General features: G+C 42.0%; 1 protein-coding gene across 9 annotated transcripts in view; it reads right to left on the reverse strand.

The window, feature by feature from the left end:
• TERT (telomerase reverse transcriptase) overlaps nt 1-19,659 on the reverse strand; it is a 130,674-nt gene that overhangs the window by 93,703 nt on the left and 17,312 nt on the right. For all 9 annotated transcript variants that reach the window (XM_043508496.1, XM_043508498.1, XM_043508499.1 and 6 more), the window contains 3 exons: nt 12,656-12,838; nt 9,884-10,045; nt 6,655-6,750 (listed from right to left, as the gene is read on the reverse strand). In XM_043508496.1, the coding sequence (XP_043364431.1) occupies nt 6,655-6,750; nt 9,884-10,045; nt 12,656-12,838 (441 nt within the window). The remainder of the gene's footprint in view (nt 1-6,654; nt 6,751-9,883; nt 10,046-12,655; nt 12,839-19,659) is intronic.

Below are 19,659 nucleotides of genomic sequence, written 5' to 3' on the forward strand. Positions count from 1 at the left end.
CCTTGTGTAGTAGGAAGAGAGCCTGAGACATAAGCCCTTGTATCAGAGGCCTGGTACAAGGCAGGAGCTGCTCACAGAATCTGGCAAGAACAGGACTGATTGCAGAAATACACATTCCTAAGAAGCGCTAGTGACAGAATGCTCACGCAAACACATCCCGATATCATGTGGTACCAGAACATCCCGATATTAAGGATGGTATAGAAACATTCCCCAAGGGTAACAGGAACACACTGACACCTCCTAAAAGATAAGGTCAGGATGACAGTATGTATTAGAGATGTTTTGATCAAATCATAGAATCACAGAATATCAGGGTTGGAAGGGCCTCAGGAGCTCATCTAGTCCAACCCCCTGCTCAAATCAACATGTACAGTGTGATCGGTGATAACTAGCCACGCCAGAGGGCAGTAACTAACTATGTCAGAAGGGCAGTACTAATTTGTTTGTATCAGGGTACAAAGATGTACCTCAGAGGCGGTATCTTTGTCCAGCCCTTCACTGAGCTGGTCCATTGTTATGGGCATACATGTATTAGTGGTCCAGGAGAGTCTGTGGGATACTAGTACCATGCTTTGTCGACAATAAACCTGGCTGGGTGCCTTTGTCCCTTAACAGATCTTGTGGTCATTGGGTGGTTTGCTCAAGGTCTGCCATGCCAGCTGTCTGCGCAGGGCTGGGGCAGCACACAGAGGGAATACACACACCTAACCGAACATCTAACCACACTTTGTAGGCACAGCCATAAACGAATGACAATCAGATTATGTTTACACACTCCCCTACATCAGTTCAAATCCTCACCTGGGCCCTGACTTGTCATGACATCCCTAGTAGCTGCTTCTATGGGGACTGAACAAAGGAACACAAGATCTAAATGCATAAGTCCCTACTCCTTCAGCTAAAGAACAAGGACTATTCAAAAGTTAGTGGGCTCAAGTAAATGAGTGAAATTCCATGGCCTGTATTATATAGATCAGAGTATATCAGAGGTGGGCAAACTACGACCCGCGGGCCATATCTGGCCCACAGGATTGTCCTGTCCGGCACTTGAGCCCCTGGCCTCTCCCCCGCTATCCTCCCTCCCCTGCAGCCACGCTGCCGCGCGGGCACCACTGTGGGCGGCGGGGCTGCGAGCTCCTGGTGGCAGTGTGTCTAGCTCCAGCCAGGCGGCACGGCTGCCAGACATGCTGCTCTGAGCAGTATGGTGAAGGGGTCGGGGCCAGGGGTTTGGATAAGGGGCAAGGGATCCCTGGAGGGCAGTCAGGGGACAGAGAGCAGGGGCGGTCAAGGGATGGGGAACAGGAAAGGTTGGATAGGCATGGGGTCCCGGGGGGCCTGTCAGAGGGCAGGGGATGGGGAACAAGGGGGGTTGGATAAGCGTGGGGTCCCAGGGGGCTTGTCAGGGGGTAGGGGGTTGGATAGGGGGTGGGGGGTCCAGGGAGGGGGCAGTTAGGGGACAAGGAGCAGGGGGGGTTGGATGGGTCGAAGGTTCTGAGGGGGGTGAGAAGTGGGAGGGGGCAGATACCGGGTGGGGGTCAGGCTGTTTGGGGAGGCACAGCCTTTCCTACCTGGCCTTCCATACAGTTTTGCAACCCCAATGTGGCCCTCAGGCCAAAAAGTTTGCCCACCCCTGGACTAGATGATGTAGTAAGAGAGAGAGCCTGGAGCACTAAGCCTGGTGCAAGATCTGAGGCCTGACCCAGAGGCTGTGAACCAAAGTCAGGCCATGTATTAAAGAAGATGCTCACAAGTTCACTGTCTGGTACATGAACTTGGCAACATTGTTGCTAGGTACTAGATAGTTAGATAAATCTATTCCAGCTATTACAGATATATCCCAAACTAGTACAAAATAAGATGGTTTGACAAAATAATGAATAAAGATGTTTTGTCCAAGATATCAGAAACAAGGAGAAGTAACAAACAGATATAATAAAACATGAAAGATAGTATGTAAATTGTTTATCCCAGTTGTTTGCACTAGGACTGTACCTTGAAGGCAATATATCTGGCCGAGTGCCGTTGTCACCGAACTGTGCCTGTGGTCTTTCTTTATGAGTAACACTGCTGAATTAGCAGGCTGCAGTATCTGCTAATATTGAGAACACTGGAGCTCCAAGGACAGAAGCACTGAGCAGCCTGAACAGCATTACTGAGGCAATGGCATTTCAGCCCTTTACACTTAACAGATGACCTAATGGTCCCTTCTATCCTTAAAATATATGGAAGTACAAGGCAGCAGCAGACTCAGAAATCTCCGTGTGTTGTGTAGTCAATCCAGGGGGACAAAGAGCCAGATAGGGTTAAAGTATATTACAGTTACATCTTCTGAAGCCCTCAATTATTGTGGTAACATGTACATCTAATACACTGTCAACTTAAGCGTTCTGCCTTTCGATTGATGACTGCAGCAGGAAGAGATTTTATTATAACTTGTGTTATCAGAACTCTTTTGGTTGTGACATTATTAACATGTCTTATCAGTGTCCAAAATGTTAATTTTTAAAACCATTAAAGGGGATCATAAAACATGCTGCAACTTCTAACAAAGTTTTCTCTAAACTATATATACACTAAAGAATTACATACATAAGTTTCATATCTCATATGGTTTTATTATAATTTACAAGGGGTCCAAAAACAATGTTGCCATGTAATGTTTTTTGAAATAAAACTCTCAGCTCAAACTGAATTTTCTACAATATTTTGAAGGAAAAGAAAAATCAAATAAGTTCACAAACGACAATCATTTTTCATTAATTCTCTCACTCTAGAACACACAGTTTTTAGGCAACTGTATCAGCCACACTAAAATGAAGAATCTGGCACAGCCTCTACCATGGTGCCACTGCTACTACACCATATTGCGCTGGAAATTTTACCTAAATGGCTGACCAGAAAAACCAAACCCCTAAAACAATATTATATACATAACATACAACAACAAAACTATGTTAGAAGAACATTATTTAGGCAGCAAAGTTGAAGTATTCAAAAATTAGGAAATTCCAGACTGAAGGTTACACAAGAAACCTTAAGTTGGCTCCACCACATGTCCATCCTATGTACTGAATGAGGCAGGGGTCGTATGCAAAAAAATAGTATATAATCACATAATTTAAAATTGTATCAGAGTGCATGTGCCCTGCAGAGTGGGGAAGGATGTCAAGACAAAGAATTAAGGTTAACTGTAGGCAACTGCAAACCTGGAATTTCCAAATTTTGGAGTGCTTCATTCTGCAATCTAAAATGTTATTTTAATTTCCTATGTTTGGTTTTGTTTTAGAGGAAAAAGCTACAAAAAAATTCTACTATGTACAAGTACAAGCTGAGCCCTCCCCAACCCTCCCCCCCAAATCATGCATCATTAGTAGGGTTAATATTTTGTCACAGTTATTTGAGTAAAAGTCATGGACAGGTCGCGGGCAACAAACAAAAATTCATGGAAGGCCGTGACCTGTCCAAGACTTTCACTAAAAATAACCGAGGGAAAGAGCTGACTGCAGGTGGGGGAATGACAGCCTGAGCCCCACCACAGAGGGGGACTGACAGCTCCTGCCACTGCTGGGTGTGGGAGGGAAAGAGCTTCAACCCCAGCTCCAGTCGCTGGGGGTGGGGGTACAGTTCCAGCCTCAGCTGCTCACAGATCTGGCCCTGGCCACAGGAGGGGAACAGCCCCAGCCACTGGTGTGGACAGCTCAACGGTAGCCATTGAGGGGATGGGGACAGTTATAACCCTTGTGACTGGTTTCAGAGTAGCAGCCGTGTTAGTCTGTATTCGCAAAAAGAAAAGTAGTACTTGTGGCACCTTAGAGACTAACAAATTTATTAGAGCATAAGCTTTCGTGAGCTACAGCTCACTTCAAAAGGCTGACAAAGGAGGTGCTGTCGTCATCATGAATAGGTTGGAGTATGAACAAGAGGCTACTAGGCAGCTCTCCAACACCACTTTCTACAAGCCATTACCCTCTGATCCCACTGAGAGTTACCAAAAGAAACTACAGCATTTGCTCAAGAAACTCCCTGAAAAAGCACAAGAACAAATCCGCACAGACACACCCCTAGAACCCCGACCTGGGGTATTCTATCTGCTACCCAAGATCCATAAACCTGGAAATCCTGGACGCCCCATCATCTCAGGCATTGGCACCCTGACAGCAGGATTGTCTGGCTATGTAGACTCCCTCCTCAGGCCCTACGTTACCAGCACTCCCAGCTATCTTCGAGACACCACTGACTTCCTGAGGAAACTACAGTCCATTGGTGATCTTCCTAAAAACACCATCCTAGCCACTATGGATGTAGAAGCCCTCTACACCAACATTCCACACGAAGATGGGCTACAAGCCGTCAGGAACAGTATCCCCGATAATGTCACGGCTAAGCTGGTGGCTGAATTTTGTGACTTTGTCCTCACCCATAACTATTTCACATTTGGGGACAATGTATACCTTCAAGTCAGCGGCACTGCGATGGGTACCCACATGGCCCCACAGTATGCCAACATTTTTATGGCTGACTTAGAACAACGCTTCCTCAGCTCTCGTCTCCTAATGCTCCTACTCTACTTGCGCTACATTGATGACATCTTCATCATCTGGACCCATGGAAAAGAAGCCCTTGAGGAATTCCACCAGGATTTCAACAATTTCCATCCCACCATCAACCTCAGCCTGGACCAGTCCACACAAGAGATCCACTTCCTGGACACTACGGTGCTAATAAGCGATGGTCACATAAACACCACCCTATATCGGAAACCTACTGACCGCTATTCCTACCTACATGCCTCTAGCTTTCATCCAGATCATACCACACGATCCATTGTCTACAGCCAAGCTCTACAATATAACCGCATTTGCTCCAAGCCCTCAGTCAGAGACAAACACCTACAAGATCTCTATCATGCATTCCTACAACTACAATACCCACCTGCTGAAGTGAAGAAACAGATTGACAGAGCCAGAAGAGTACCCAGAAGTCACCTACTACAGGACAGGCCTAACAAAGAAAATAACAGAACGCCACTAGCCATCACCTTCAGCCCCCAACTAAAACCTCTCCAACGCATCATCAAGGATCTACAACCTATCCTGAAGGACGACCCATCACTCTCACAGATCTTGGGAGACAGGCCAGTCCTTGCTTACAGACAGCCCCCCAATCTGATACTAGTAATAGTACTCACCAGCAACCACACACCACACAACAGAACCACCAACCCAGGAACCTATCCTTGCAACAAAGCCCATTGCCAACTCTGTCCACATATCTATTCAGGAGACACCATCATAGGGTCTAATCACATCAGCCACACTATCAGAGGCTCGTTCACCTGCGCATCTACCAATGTGATATATGCCATCATGTGCCAGCAATGCCCCTCTGCCATGTACATTGGTCAAATTGGACAGTCTGTACGTAAAAGAATGAATGGACACAAATCAGACGTCAAGAATTATAACATTCAAAAACCAGTTGGAGAACACTTCAATCTCTCTAGTTACTCGATTACAGACCTAAGAGTGGCTATCCTTCAACAAAAAAGCTTCAAAACCAGACTCCAACGAGAGACTGCTGAATAGGAATTAATTTGCAAACTGGATACAATTAACTTAGGCTTGAATAGAGACTGGGAATGGATGAGTCATTACACAAAGTAAAACTATTTCCCCATGGTATTTCTCCCCCCCACCCCACCCCACCCCCCACCGTTCCTCAGATATTCTTGTTAACTGCTGGAAATAGCCTACCTTGCTTGTCACCATGAAAGGTTTTTCTCCTTTCCCCCTCCTGCTGCTGGTGATGGCTTATCTTAAGTGATCACTCTCCTTACAGTGTGTATGATAAACCCATTGTTTCATGTTCTCTGTGTGTGTGTATATAAATCTCTCCTCTGTTTTTTCCACCAAATGCATCCGATGAAGTGAGCTGTAGCTCACGAAAGCTTATGCTCTAATAAATTTGTTAGTCTCTAAGGTGCCACAAGTACTCCTTTTCTTTTTGTGAACCCTTGTGACTGACAGCTCCAGCTCCAGCCCCGCCCCAGCTGCTGACAGCTGCGGCCCAAGCTGCGATGTGGGGACAGCTGCAGCCACTGGAGGGAGTGGGGGGCGGGGAACAGCTCCAGTCTCAGCCACTGTGGGGTCAGAGACAGCTCCAGCCCTGTCTGGTGATAGATCCGGCCCCAGCCACTGGCAGCTCCTCACCCCATCAATAGGGCAGTGTGCATTGCTGCTGTTGCTCTAGCAGTAGCATCAGATTGGACTTAAAATGCTTGTATATTTAGGGGAGGTTTTTTGTTGGGTTTTTTTTTTTTAACTATTTATTTATTTATTTATCTGCATACTGCAAGAATTACCCTGAGAAACAAAAGCAAGAGAGAGGAAATGACATTTTGTAATTGCTTATATTTTAGCAAACGTTGAACAGAATTTCCAGGGAGAGAGAAAAGGCACTCAGTTAGCCCCTTCCCAAATATCAAAGGCCTGCTGCAAGCAAAGAAAAGGTCATAAGGATCTCTTATAACGGAAAGTATTAGGCAAACTAAATTAAAGGGGACACTACCAGGTCCCCCTCTCATATATGAATTAAGAATGAACTTATTTGATTTTCTTCCTCATTTGAAGAGAAATGTCTCATAACAGTTACCTGTTCAACTACTATGGCATTTTGCAGCGATGTACTCTCTTGCAGATGGGACACAAATAATCTCATATGGGACATAAAATCCTTGAAAGTAGAAACCTGTATACCAAGAGTAAAGAAATGATAAAATTCAGCAAAAGATGTTTTAGTTAACAACAGTAATCAATAATCCTTGCAAGGTGGGGAAAATACCAAAGAAACCCACCACAGTAGCATTTAACTTCAACTTCAAGAAGGGGAAACTACAAATAAAAAAGGAAACTAGTTAAATGGAAATTAAATGGAACAGGCATGAGAGTGAAATGCCTGCAAACTGCATGGATATATTTTAAAAACACCATTATAGAGGCTCAAACGAAATTTATACCTCAAATAAAAGAAAACAGTAAAGGACCAAAAAAAAAAAGCCACCATGGCTAAACAACAGAGTAAAAGAGAAGGTTAGAAACAAAAAAAGGCATCCTTTTAAAATTGGAAGTCAAATCCTATTGAAGAAAACAGAAAGGTGCATAAATTCTGGCAAGTCAAGCGTAAAAGTATAATTAGGCAGGCTATAAAAAATTTGAAGAGCAACTAGTAAAAGACAGAAAAATGAACAGCAAATTTTTTTTTTTTAAGTATAAGAGAAGCAGAAAACCTGCCAGTCAGTGGGGCCATGAGACAATTGAGGTTCTAAAGTTGGACTCAAGACAAGGCCCTTCCAGAAAAGCCTAAGAAATTCTTCGCATTGGTCTTCACTGTGAAAGATGTGAGGCAGATTCTGAAATCTGACCCATTTTTTTTTCAGTTGACAAATTTGAGGAACTATCCAAGACTAAGGTGTTAATAAAGAAGATTTTGGAACAAACTGATAAATTAAACAGTAATAAGTCACCAGGACCAGATGGTGTTCATGCAAGAGTTCTGTAGGAATTCAAATGTGAAATTGCAGAACTACTAATTCTGTTATGTAACCTATCTCTTGAATCAGCTTCTGTACTGGATGACTGGAGAAGAGCTAATGTGATGGCAATTTTTAAAAATGGCTCCATAGGCAATCCTGGCAATTATAGGCCGGTAAGGCTAATGTCAGTACCAGGCAAATTGGTTGACGCTATAAGAAAGAACAGAATTATCAGATACATAGATGGACATGATTTGTTGGGAAAAGTCAACATGGTTTTTGTAAAGGGAAATGCCTCACCAGTCTATTAGAATTTCTTTGAGGGGGTCAACAAACCTTTGGACAAGCGTGATCCAGTTGATATATGGAATTTCAGAAAGCCTTTGACAAGGTCCCTCACCAAAGGCTCTTAAGCAAAGTAAGCAGTCATGGGATAAGAGAGAAGGTTTTCTTGTGGATCAGTAACTGGTTAAAAGACTAGAAACAAAAGGGTGGGAATAAATGGTTAGTTTTCACAGTGGAAAGAAGTAAATAGTGAGGTCCCTACAAGGGTCCATACTGGGACCAGTGCTGTTCACCCTATTCATAAAGAATCTGGTAAAAAGTGGTAAACAGTGAGGTGGCCAAGTCTGCAGATAATACAAAATTACTCAAGATAGTTAGTCCAAAGCTGACTGCAAAAGGATCTCACAAATCTGAGTCACTAGGCAATAAAATTCAATACTGATACTTGCAAAGCGATGCACATTGGAAAACATAATCCCAACTGTACATACAAAATGATGGAGTCTAAATTAGTTATCACTCAAGAAAGAGACCTTAAAGTCTTCGATAGTTCTCAGAAAACATCTGCTCAATGTGTAGCAGAAGTCAAAAAACAGCTAACAATGTGAGGAACCATTAGAAAAGGGACAGGTAATATGACAGAAAATATCATAATACCACTATATAAAACCATGGTATGCTCACACCTTGAATACTGCACGTCGTTCTCCTCGCTCCATCTCAAAAAATATATATTAGAATTGGAAAAGGTATAAAGAACAGCAACAAAAATGTTTAGGGGTATGGAACAGCTTCCATATGAGGAGAGATTAATAAGACTGGGACTGTTCAGCTTGGAAAAGAGAAGACTTAAGATGGGGGGTATGACTGAAGTCTATACAATCATGAATGGGATGGAAAAAGAAAATAAGGAAGTGTTATTTACCCCTTCAAACAACACAAAAATACACAAAACATAAAAACACAAAAAAATGGTCACCCAATTAAATTAGTAGGCAACAGGTTTAAAGCAAAGAAAAGGAAGTACTTCTTCACACAATGCACAGTCAATCCATGGAACCTGTTGCCAGGGGATATTGTGAAGGCCAAAAGTATAACTGATTTCAAAAAAGAATTAGGTAAGTTCATGGAGAACAGGTCCATCAGTGGCTATTAGCGAAGATGGACAGGGACGCAACCCCATGTTCTGAGTGTCCCTAACACTCTCACAGCCAGAAGCTGGGACTAGATGATAAGTGATGGATCATTTGATAATTGCCCTGTTCTGTTCATTCCCTCTCCAGCATCCAGCACAGGCCACTGTTGGAAGACAAAAAAGAAAAGGAGTACTTGTGGCATCTTAGAGACTAACAAATTTATTTGAGCATAAGCTTTCGTGAGCTACAGCTTGCATCCGACGAAGTGAGCTATAGCTCATGAAAGCTTATGCTCAAATAAATTTGTTAGTCTCTAAGGTGCCACAAGTACTCCTTTTCTTTTTTGCGAATACAGACTAATACGGCTGCTACTCTGAAACCTGTTGGAAGACAGAATATTGAGCTAGATGGACCATTGGCATGACCCAGCATGGCTATTCTTATGTTCAGTGGGTCTAATTCTGTTGTGCTACATTCCAACCCATTAACTTAACAGTCATTAAAACAATGGAAACTCAGAATGTCAGCCCAGATACAGTTTTCATATCACAAAGCAGAGAGTTGTTTAACACACAGCATAAGTCCTTTGTTACCACAATCTTCCATCATACTGTGACAGGCTGCAAGGGCAACAACAGCTAACTAGTAAAGAGGTAACTCAGACTTTCCTTTACTACGCACCTTGCAAAGGTGATCGGGGGAAGAAGACAGAAGAATAGCTGTTGGGAAGCTTGGGGGAACAGGCCTTGTCTCCTCCAGCAAGTTTCCCATATAAACTGTGGTTGTAGGTTTTGTTTTTTTTAAGAATGTCCATGTATGTGGTAACTAGATAATTAAGCTAAGGCTTGTTAATTAAAAAAGGATTAAACAGATATGTCCCAATACAGAAAAATGTTAATAGCAAGAATAAGAAATTAACTAGTCATACGTGTCTTCTATAGTATTTTCTGATTTGTCCACTCATGGTAATCTTGATCACTGCATAGCGCCGTATGCAGTAGACTGTTCTTTTCTCAGGATCTAGGATTTGAGAGACCACTTCCACAAGTTTATCATGAGGAATAGTATCATAAGCCCCAGTGACATCAGCCTGAGATAGAAAAAAAAAAAAAATAAAAAAAATCCCATATTATGCTACTGTAAGTACCAAGGCTTTGGAGCTGTGCTCTGGCTACGCTCCAGCTCCAGGCAAAAACCTGCAGCTCCACTGCTCCACGCTCCAGCTCCAGCCTCGTACACATAACATGTACTAGGCTGGAGGAGGCCTGTTGGGCTAGTTAGTCCAATTCAGTGACAAAAATGAAAGACTAGTCTGTGTTCTTTATGTTGAATAATCTATTCCCATATTCGGACAAGTGGGAATGTCCAAACCATCAGCTTTAACTGAATTTAAGCGGTTACTATAAGGGGAGCGATAGTGGTCCCTATATTTAGGTTGCTTAATACCTTCTATGATTAAAAAAATAGTATCGGACCATGAAAATAGAAATTGGCATATTGTGAGTGCATAAAGAGCAGAATTAAGATTTCAAATGAAACCTTAAATCTAACATTTCTGAACTTTCCAGTGCTTGACTCTGCATTCTAAATAACTTTATTGAAATCATTTTTGTATGTGTTCTTACAAAAAGTTTCTATGCATTATAACCATGAAGATGACCTATCTAATTTGCAAACAGATAGCTGCTGTGCACTTATACCTGTGCATGCTGTGCATGCTGTTCATGGAATTGTCAAATAAAGGCAAAGTAAAGTTAAGTGTCAGGTCAGTTTCACTAGCAGTGATGCTGCTTGGAAAAGCAATGAGAAGCACCAGAAGCAAACAACAGAAGTATTCACAAGAGAGGACTGCCAAAAATTGAGGTTAGAGAAGCAACAGAGGAGCCTAATCCCTCTGGATTGTTCAGAAATGAACCTCACCTTGATTATCAATGTAAGACCTTCAATGCTAAAAGCATCAGCCTCTTCCACTTGAGCTGAAGTAGTAACTCCCTTAATTATTTAATCTCTTAAGTGGACCAGCCACTAGAAGAGAGACAAAGACACACATTGGGTTACATTTGTAGCAGCCAGGAGACTATGGGGTGAATTTGGGTGTTGCACCTCCACAGAAAAAGGAGGCTAGGCAGAAGAGGAAGGCTCCAAATTTATCCAAAAGATTTACTAGTTGGAGGAAGACCAAAAAAAAAAAAAAAAAAAAAGCAGCCTCTGAAATAGGGTCAGGTACAGAAGATGAGGCTAAGCAGGCTGGGCTTTCTAACCAGAATGGAGGGGAGGGAGAGGGGGAGGCAGAGCTGGAGGTACGTGCATGCCAACAAGCGAGAGAGAGACTTTGTCCCTCTCACCTGCTACTGCAGCTCACTGGCGTGGAAGGGTAGGGCTTTTTATTATGCACGAGGCAAGCTAGAGGCAGAAATGTAGCAGCCTGCCTGTGTAATAACGTTAAAGTTGCTATTGATGGTTAATTGTTCTCATTCTCTGAGGCAGAAATGTAACAGCCTGCCTAAGTAGTAACATTGTTAATGTTCCTATTGTTAGTTAGCTATTCCCATTCTCAGCCAATTCCTCCAGAAGCATAAAACCTGTAAAACTTTTAAGGCCCCTACATTGCCAGAGTGATGTAAAGGAGCCTAATTATAAACGACAGTAAGAGAATCCTCAACTAGGAAGATTTATGTTCTTGCTCACTTTTTTCCTGTGCTGAAGTGGCACAATGGGGTTAGATTTCAGATCAGGATTTATTTTATTTACCCATTTAATAAAAAAAGGACTTTGAAGGCAAATAAAACATTTATCAAACAGTCAATAAAATGTCAGGACAATCAGAACCAAGCAGTCCCCAAAGTGCCCTGACAAGTCCAGGAAAATGATTAGCAAAACTGTACGACTTTCATGTGTGAAAGTCTGAGCAATTTAAAAAAAGACATTCTAATTTTTTTTTCTCCTGTTTGGTGTTCTGTAATGCAATTTAAATAAAAATCCAGGATTATAACTGGAATGCAGGGTATTAGTTACCAGGTATTTGTAATGTAACTTTCATGTGTTTAGGAAATGCTGAATAGTTATTGTGACTTTTTTCTATGTTGTATTTTAAATAAATTTCCAAAATAATTGAAACTGGTGTGATTATATTGCATTATTTTGACAAATAAAATATGCAGAATTTTGAATTTTTTGGCACAGAATCCCCCCAGGAGTAACTTTGCTTACAGAGGTACTCTTCTGACTCAAAACCCATCCAGCAAGTCTTCCCAAGCCCGGAACTCACATTTTAAAGAAAATAAAATCCCAAACAACACACCCACACCTGCTCAGATACACCTATACAAAAAGTGCTAGAAGCTATTAAACAAGTACATACATGATCCATAATAGTTTGACTACTACCTGATTCAAATATTATAGAAAAGAAATGAAACACTCCACTCACTGGGAAAGAATCAGCATTACGGAAACAGAAAAATCCAGTGAAAGCAGAAATATCCAGTGAAAGCAGCTCCCTGTGCTGCATTAAGAACATCAGCTGTTGCTGAACAACAACTGTACACTCAGCTCATGGCTAGTAGAAAAGCTTACCTTTAAAGAGACAGCTCAAAGAAAAAAAGTGGTCCTAAATAATATTAAAAAAAAATTAATAAAAGCCTTCATTATTTCAACAAGATCAGTTTGAACAATGGAGAAAAAAATAATGGAAACATACCTTCACATAGTAGAAACGAGGTATTTTATCATTTGATTCAAGAACTTCAGAAACAAACTTTCTCCATATTTTATATATATCATCTTTCCCAAACACTGAGGAGCCTAGGAGACTGGTGTTTTCGGTTCGTTCGTAATTCAGAACACTAAATAGATTTTTAAGTTGAGTGTTGAAATAATGAACCTATGGGAAACCAAAAGCCAAACTTAAAATGTTATTTCACGTTCAGTATGTAGATTTTGCTTACAAAAAAAAATAAGTACCCAGGACTCTAATAATTACTGAAATCACAGAGTGTTAAAAAAAAAGGCAAATAGACAAAGTTGACTCGTATCTTTACTATATTTTTTCTAGTAAGTTGCACTACACAAAAAGCCTCAATTAAAAAAAAAGTCATAGTCACAGAAACCACCTCAAAGCTTCTATTCCTATTATAAATAATTTTACATTACATAACTATCTTGCAGCCAATCTGATCTGTACACAACTCCCTCTGAAACCAACAAACAACATCCAAGAGTTGTCAGAGCTGGCTGATCAAGATGAAGACCGCAAAATTGCCCCATTGGGATTCCCATCTCTTGCTCGCCTCAGCAGAATGCTCCCAAGTTTGTACACAGACTGCAGAGTTCTCACCCTCTCAATGTTATATGTTAATCATGAAAAGGTGTACAGAAATTTGTAATTTCTGAAGTTTTCTGGTGTTTCGGAGCCTGTTTTTACACTGAAAAATCAATTATAGATTTAAATAAAAAGCTATGAAAACTCAAGCAGATTCGATTTTATTTCTTTACTATAAGAATTCTACTGTATCTGATTTTACTTTAATGGTTTACATAATAAAATTAGTAATTATTTTTAACAAAATTACTGGCTAATTTATTTCTCCAACTTTTTTTTAAAGTGTCCTTGGTTAATGGTGAAAGTCACACTCTGTCACTATTCAGATCCAGACAATGACCATAAAAGCCCCACATTTAAAATAAACAGTTTTCACCTGCAAAATCTGCTCCTTAAGTTGTACTGCTGGTGTAATACTAGGTACCTGAACCTCAAGTTTCCCCATTATAGGTAGAGAAAAGGTACAATTTATACACAGAAAAGAGATACTGCGTCACGTACTTCTTGTGCAGAATAGGTTGCATGGCTGCTACTAGCAGATCAGGCATCTGTATCAGATACAGACAGACTACAGAGATTACTTCTCAGAGACACTTACCAGATGTGTTTACTATAAGATTCTTTAATGCTCTGCCAAGTATGGTTAAGGTTAGTTTAAATAAGGCATTTTTATGTGGTTGAATACTATAATACCGTTTAGCATTCCATTATCTCTTACTCTTTAAAGTTCTACATTCCTACCATTTACAAATATACACTATCACACTACCTTTGAACTTCAGTAAGTATCAGTCTGTTAAGAGTCTCTGAATCATACTGGTTTTCTAATTACATGGCCCCAACGCATAATGGCTTGGTCATCTGACTATCCATTAGTTGCAACAACTGGTTATGGTCAGTTTGGAATCCTTGAGTCTTCTTAATCTGCATATCCACCATCTATAGAGTCTGTTCTTTGATTATTCCTGAAGTTGTCAATGGTTTCTCTTGAACCTCCACTGTAAGTCTTGATCACATATGCTCTGGTCCCTGAATTATTTTTCTTTACGAAGCTGAAGCTGTCCATCCTCCTTGTCCATCCAATTTGTATGGTTCAGCATTGTCTGCTAAGCTAATTTTTACAGGATCTCCTTTCAAACATCCAACAACATCAAATCCTCTGTTGAATTCTTCCATCTTTCTTACTAGGCCCATCATGGCTGCCATGCTGTGGCAGAGAACTTATTGGTCTTTGATCATATGTACTGCTATCAGTCATCCGGGGAGGTCCTGGATGACTGGAAAAAGGCTAATGTAGTGCCCATTTTTTAAAAAGGGAAGGAGGAGGATTCAGGGAACTACAGGCCAGTCAGCCTCACCTCAGTCCCTGGAAAAATCACAGAGCAGGTCCTTAAGGAATCAATTTAGAAGCACTTAGAGGAGAGGAAAGTGATCAGGAACAGTCAGCATAAATTCACCAATGGCAAGTCATTCCTAACTAACCTAATTGCCTACTATAGTGAGATAACTGGCACTGTGGATGAGGGGAAAGCAGTGGATGAGTTGTTCCTTGACTTTAGCAAAGCTTTAGATATGGTATCCCACAGTATTCTTGCCAGCAAGTTAAAGAAGTATGGGCTGGATGAATGGACTACAAGGTGGATAGAAAGCTGGCTAGATCATCGGGCTTAATGGGTAGTGATCAATGGCTGCAAGTCTAGTTGGCAGCCGGTATCAAGCGGAGTGCCCCAAGGGTCAGTCCTGGGGCTGGTTTTGTTCAGTATCTTCATTAATGATCTGGAGGATGGTGTGGATTGGACCCTCAGCAAGTTTGCAGATGACACTAAACTGGGAGCAGAGGTAGATACGCTTGAGGGTAGGGATAGGATACAGAGGGTCCTAGACAAATGAGAGGATTGGGCCAAAAGAAATCTGATGAAGTTCAACAAGGACAAGTGCAGAGTCCTGCACTTAGGAAGGAAGAATCCCATGCACTGCTACAGACTAGGGACTGAATGGGTAGGCAGCAGTTCTGCAGGAAAGGACCTACGGGTTACAGTGAATGAGAAACTGGATATGAGTCAACAGTGTGCCCTTGTTGCCAAGAAGGCTAATGGCATTTTGGGCTGTATAAGTAGGAGCATTGCCAGCAGACTGAGGGACGTGATCGTTCCCCTCTATTCGGCATTGGTGAGGCCTCATCTGGAGTATTGTGTCCAGTTTTGGGCACCACAGTATAAGAAAGATGTGGAAAAATTGGGAAGGCAACAAAAATGATTAGGGAGCTGGAGCACATGATTTATGAGGAGAGGTTGAGGGAATTGGGATTATTTAGTCTGCAGAAAAGAAGAATGATTTGATAGCTGCTTTCAACTACCTGAAAGAGGGTTTCAAAGAGGATGGATCTATACTGTTCTGTCCTATCTCGGGGCCTCTCCTTTTGCCCCTTCACCCCCATGAACATAATACAGTTCTAGGCAACCTAGAATCCTATTTTAGACATCTCCGACTCAAGGAATATTTCCAACACACCTCTAACCAACGTATTAACCCACAGGGACCTTCCAACCAACACTACAAAAAGAAGGATTCTGGGAGGACTCCTCCTGAAGGTCGAAATAACAGACTGGATTTCTACTTAGAGTGCTTCCGCTGAAGTGCACGGGCTGAAATTGTGGAAAAGCAGCATCACTTGCCCCATAAACTCAGCCGTGCAGAACACAATGCCATCCACAGCCTCAGAAACAACTCTGACATCATAATCAAAAAGGCTGACAAAGGAGGTGCTGTCGTCATCATAAACAGGTCGGAATATGAACAAGAGGCTACTAGGCAGCTCTCCAACACCACTTTCTACAAGCCATTACCCTCTGATCCCACTGGGGGTTACCAAAAGAAACTACAGCATTTGCTCAAGAAACTCCCTGAAAAAGCACAAGAACAAATCCGCACAGACACACCCCTGGCCTGGAATATTCTATCTGCTACCCAAGATCCATAAACCTGGAAATCCTGGATGCCCCATCATCTCAGGCATTGGCACCCTGACAGCAGGATTGTCTGGCTACGTAGACTCCCTCCTCTGGACCTACGCTACCAGCACTCCCAGCTATCTTCGACACACCACCGATTTCCTGAGGAAACTACAATCCATCGGTGATCTTCCTAAAAACACCATCCTAGCCACTATGGATGTAGAAGCCCTCTACACCAACATTCCACACAAAGATGGACTACAAGCCATCAGGAACAGTAGCCCCCATAATGTCACGGCTAACCTGGTGGCTGTACTTTGTGACTTTGTCCTCACCCATAACTATTTCACATTTGGGGACAATGTATACCTTCAAATCAGCGGCACTGCGATGGGTACCCGCATGGCCCCACAGTATGCCAACATTTTTATGGCTGACTTAGAACAATGCTTCCTCAGCTCTCGTCCCCTAATGCCCCTACTCTACTTGCGCTACATTGATGACATCTTCATCATCTGGACCCATGGAAAAGAAGCCCTTGAGGAATTCCACCAGGATTTCAACAATTTCCATCCCACCATCAACCTCAGCCTGGACCAGTCCACACAAGAGATCCACTTCCTGGACACTACGGTGCTAATAAGCGACGGTCACATAAACACCACCCTATATTGGAAACCTACTAACCGCTATTCCTACCTACCTGCCTCTAGTTTTCAACCAGATCACACCACACGATCAATTGTCTACAGCCAAGCTCTACGATATAACTGCATTTGCTCCAACCCCTCAGAGACAAACACCTACAAGATCTCTGTCATGCAGTCTTACAACTAAAATACTCACCTGCTGTGAAGTGAAGTGAAGAAACAGATTGATAGAGCCAGAAGAGTACCCAGAAGTCACTTACTACAGGACAGGCCCAACAAAGAAAATAACAGAAAGCCACTAGCCATCACCTTCAGACCCCAACTAAAACCTCTCCAACGCATCATCAAGGATCTACAACCTATCCTGAAGGATGACCCATCACTCTCACAGATCTTGGGAGACAGGCCAGTCCTTGCTTACAGACAGCCCCCCAACCTGAAGCAAATACTCACCAGCAACCACACACCATACAACAGAACCACTAACCCAGGAACCTATCCTTGCAGCAAAGCCCGTTGCCAACTCTGTCCACATATCTATTCAGGGGATACCATCATAGGGCCTAATCACATCAGCCACACTATCAGAGGCTCGTTCACCTGCGCATCTACCAATGTGATATATGCCATCATGTGCCAGCAATGCCCCTCTGCCATGTACATTGCTCAAACTGGACAGTCTCTACGTAAAAGAATAAATGGACACAAATCAGACGTCAAGAATTATAACATTCAAAAACCAGTTGGAGAACACTTCAATCTCTCCGGTCACACGATTACAGACCTGAGAGTGGCTATCCTTCAACAAAAAAAACTTCAAAACCAGACTCCAACGAGAGACTGCTGAATTAGATATAATTTGCAAACTGCATAAAATTAACTTAGGCTTGAATAGAGACTGGGAGTGGACGAGTCATTACATAAAGTAAAACTATTTCCCCATGTTATTTCTCCCCCCACCCCATCCCCACTGTTCTTCAGACGTTCTTGTTAACTGCTGGAAATGGCCCACCTTGATTATCACCACAAAAGATTTTTCTCCTTCCCCCCCTCCTTCCTGCTGGTAATAACTCATCTTAAGTGATCACTCTCCTTACAGTGTGTATGATAAAACCCATTGTTTCATGTTGTATGTGTGTGTGTGTGTATAAATCTCCCCACTGTATTTTCCACCAAATGCATCTGATGAAGTGAACTGTAACTCACGAAAGCTTATGCTCAAATAAATTTGTTAGTCTCTAAGGTGCCACAAGTACTCCTTTTCTTTTTTGCGAATACAGACTAACACGGCTGCTACTCTGAAACATACTGTTCTTAGTGGTAGCAGATGACAGAACAAGGAGTAATGGTCTCAAGTTACAGTGGGGGAGGTTTAGGTTGGATATTAGGAAAACCTTTTTTAGTAGGAGGGTGGTGAAGCACTGGAATGGGTTACCTAGGGAGGTAGTGAAATCTCCTTCCTTAGAGGTTTATAAGGTCAGGCTTGACAAGGCCCTGGTTGGGATGATTTAGTTGAGGATTGTTCCTGCTTTGAGAGGGGGTTGGACTAATGGCTTCCTGAGGTCCCTTCCAACCCTGATATTCTATGATACTCTGAATGCAAAGCTTTTGTCTTTGTAAGTTGTTTTTGTGGTGAACTGGCCCATGCAGTTCAGAATACCTCCAGGGCTAATCAGAGCTGTTGCAGATGACTCTAGCTCTTGGAGGCATTTAATACAATTGTAAGCCCCTTCTGAGATGACTGCAACAAGTCAATAGTCTTGTCATAAATATTCAATTTCTCTCTCTAAGCAAGTTTTGTGTAGTCACAAGTGATAAAGACCCCAGAGTTTTATAATGACTTGTAGCCTTCGTGCTGTTTAGAGCTTCTAAGCTAGTTTCAGGTTTTTCAAGTTGCTCCTGCCTTTTCTTCTGCTGTTTGAATAGTTCAGACTGCTTTGCTTTCTGTATAGCTGTGGATACGGTTAAGTCTGTCTTCAATAGTAGCTGCTGTGAAAAATTTTTATCTGTTAACCCAATAACCTGATATTTTCATGTTTTCAAGTTCCAAAAATCTCAGGTTTCAGCTGTTCAACATTTTCCCCTGGTTCTTGAATTCTCTGTTGCAAACATGGTCTCTCATAAACCACATTTCTCAGAGGTATAATGTATGCATCAAAAATAGCCAGAACCATTTCACAGTCTCTTTTGTGAATGTATTCAGTAAAGTCAAATGATTTAAAGAAATGCTCTGCTTCTTGCGCACAGCATAAATTAAAGATGATACTTGTTACCTTGTTTGCAATGCGAAATCTTACAAAATACTGCTTCCAGTCTACCCATTGTGAAGGTCTGTCACAGCAGAAGTTCTCTGGCTCACTGAAGAGTGGCATGTTGATGAGATCCTGCAACCTTAGTTCCTTCTGTATCTGTTCTCTTCTGGCACTAGTTGAGTAGGTTGCAGGACTGCTACTGGCATTTCAGGCTTCAGTATCAGATATAGACTCACTACAGAGCTTACTTCTCAGAGAGATATACACCAGATGTGTTCACTATAAGATCCTTTAATGCTCTAAGTATGGCTAAAGTTAACTTAAATAACAATTTTACACATAGCACCACCTAGTGGCTGACAAGCACAATGCAGTTTAACATTCCATTACAGGGTTTCTCAAACTGGCGGTCAGGACCCCTCAGGGGGTCATGAGGTTATTACATGGGGGATCGCGAGTTGTCAGCCTCCACCCCAAACCCGGCTTTGCCTTCAGCATTTATAATGGTGTTAAATATATTAAAAAGT

The sequence above is a fragment of the Dermochelys coriacea genome, chromosome 2 (genome assembly GCF_009764565.3).
Source record: "Dermochelys coriacea isolate rDerCor1 chromosome 2, rDerCor1.pri.v4, whole genome shotgun sequence".
Lineage (NCBI taxonomy): Eukaryota > Metazoa > Chordata > Testudines > Dermochelyidae > Dermochelys > Dermochelys coriacea.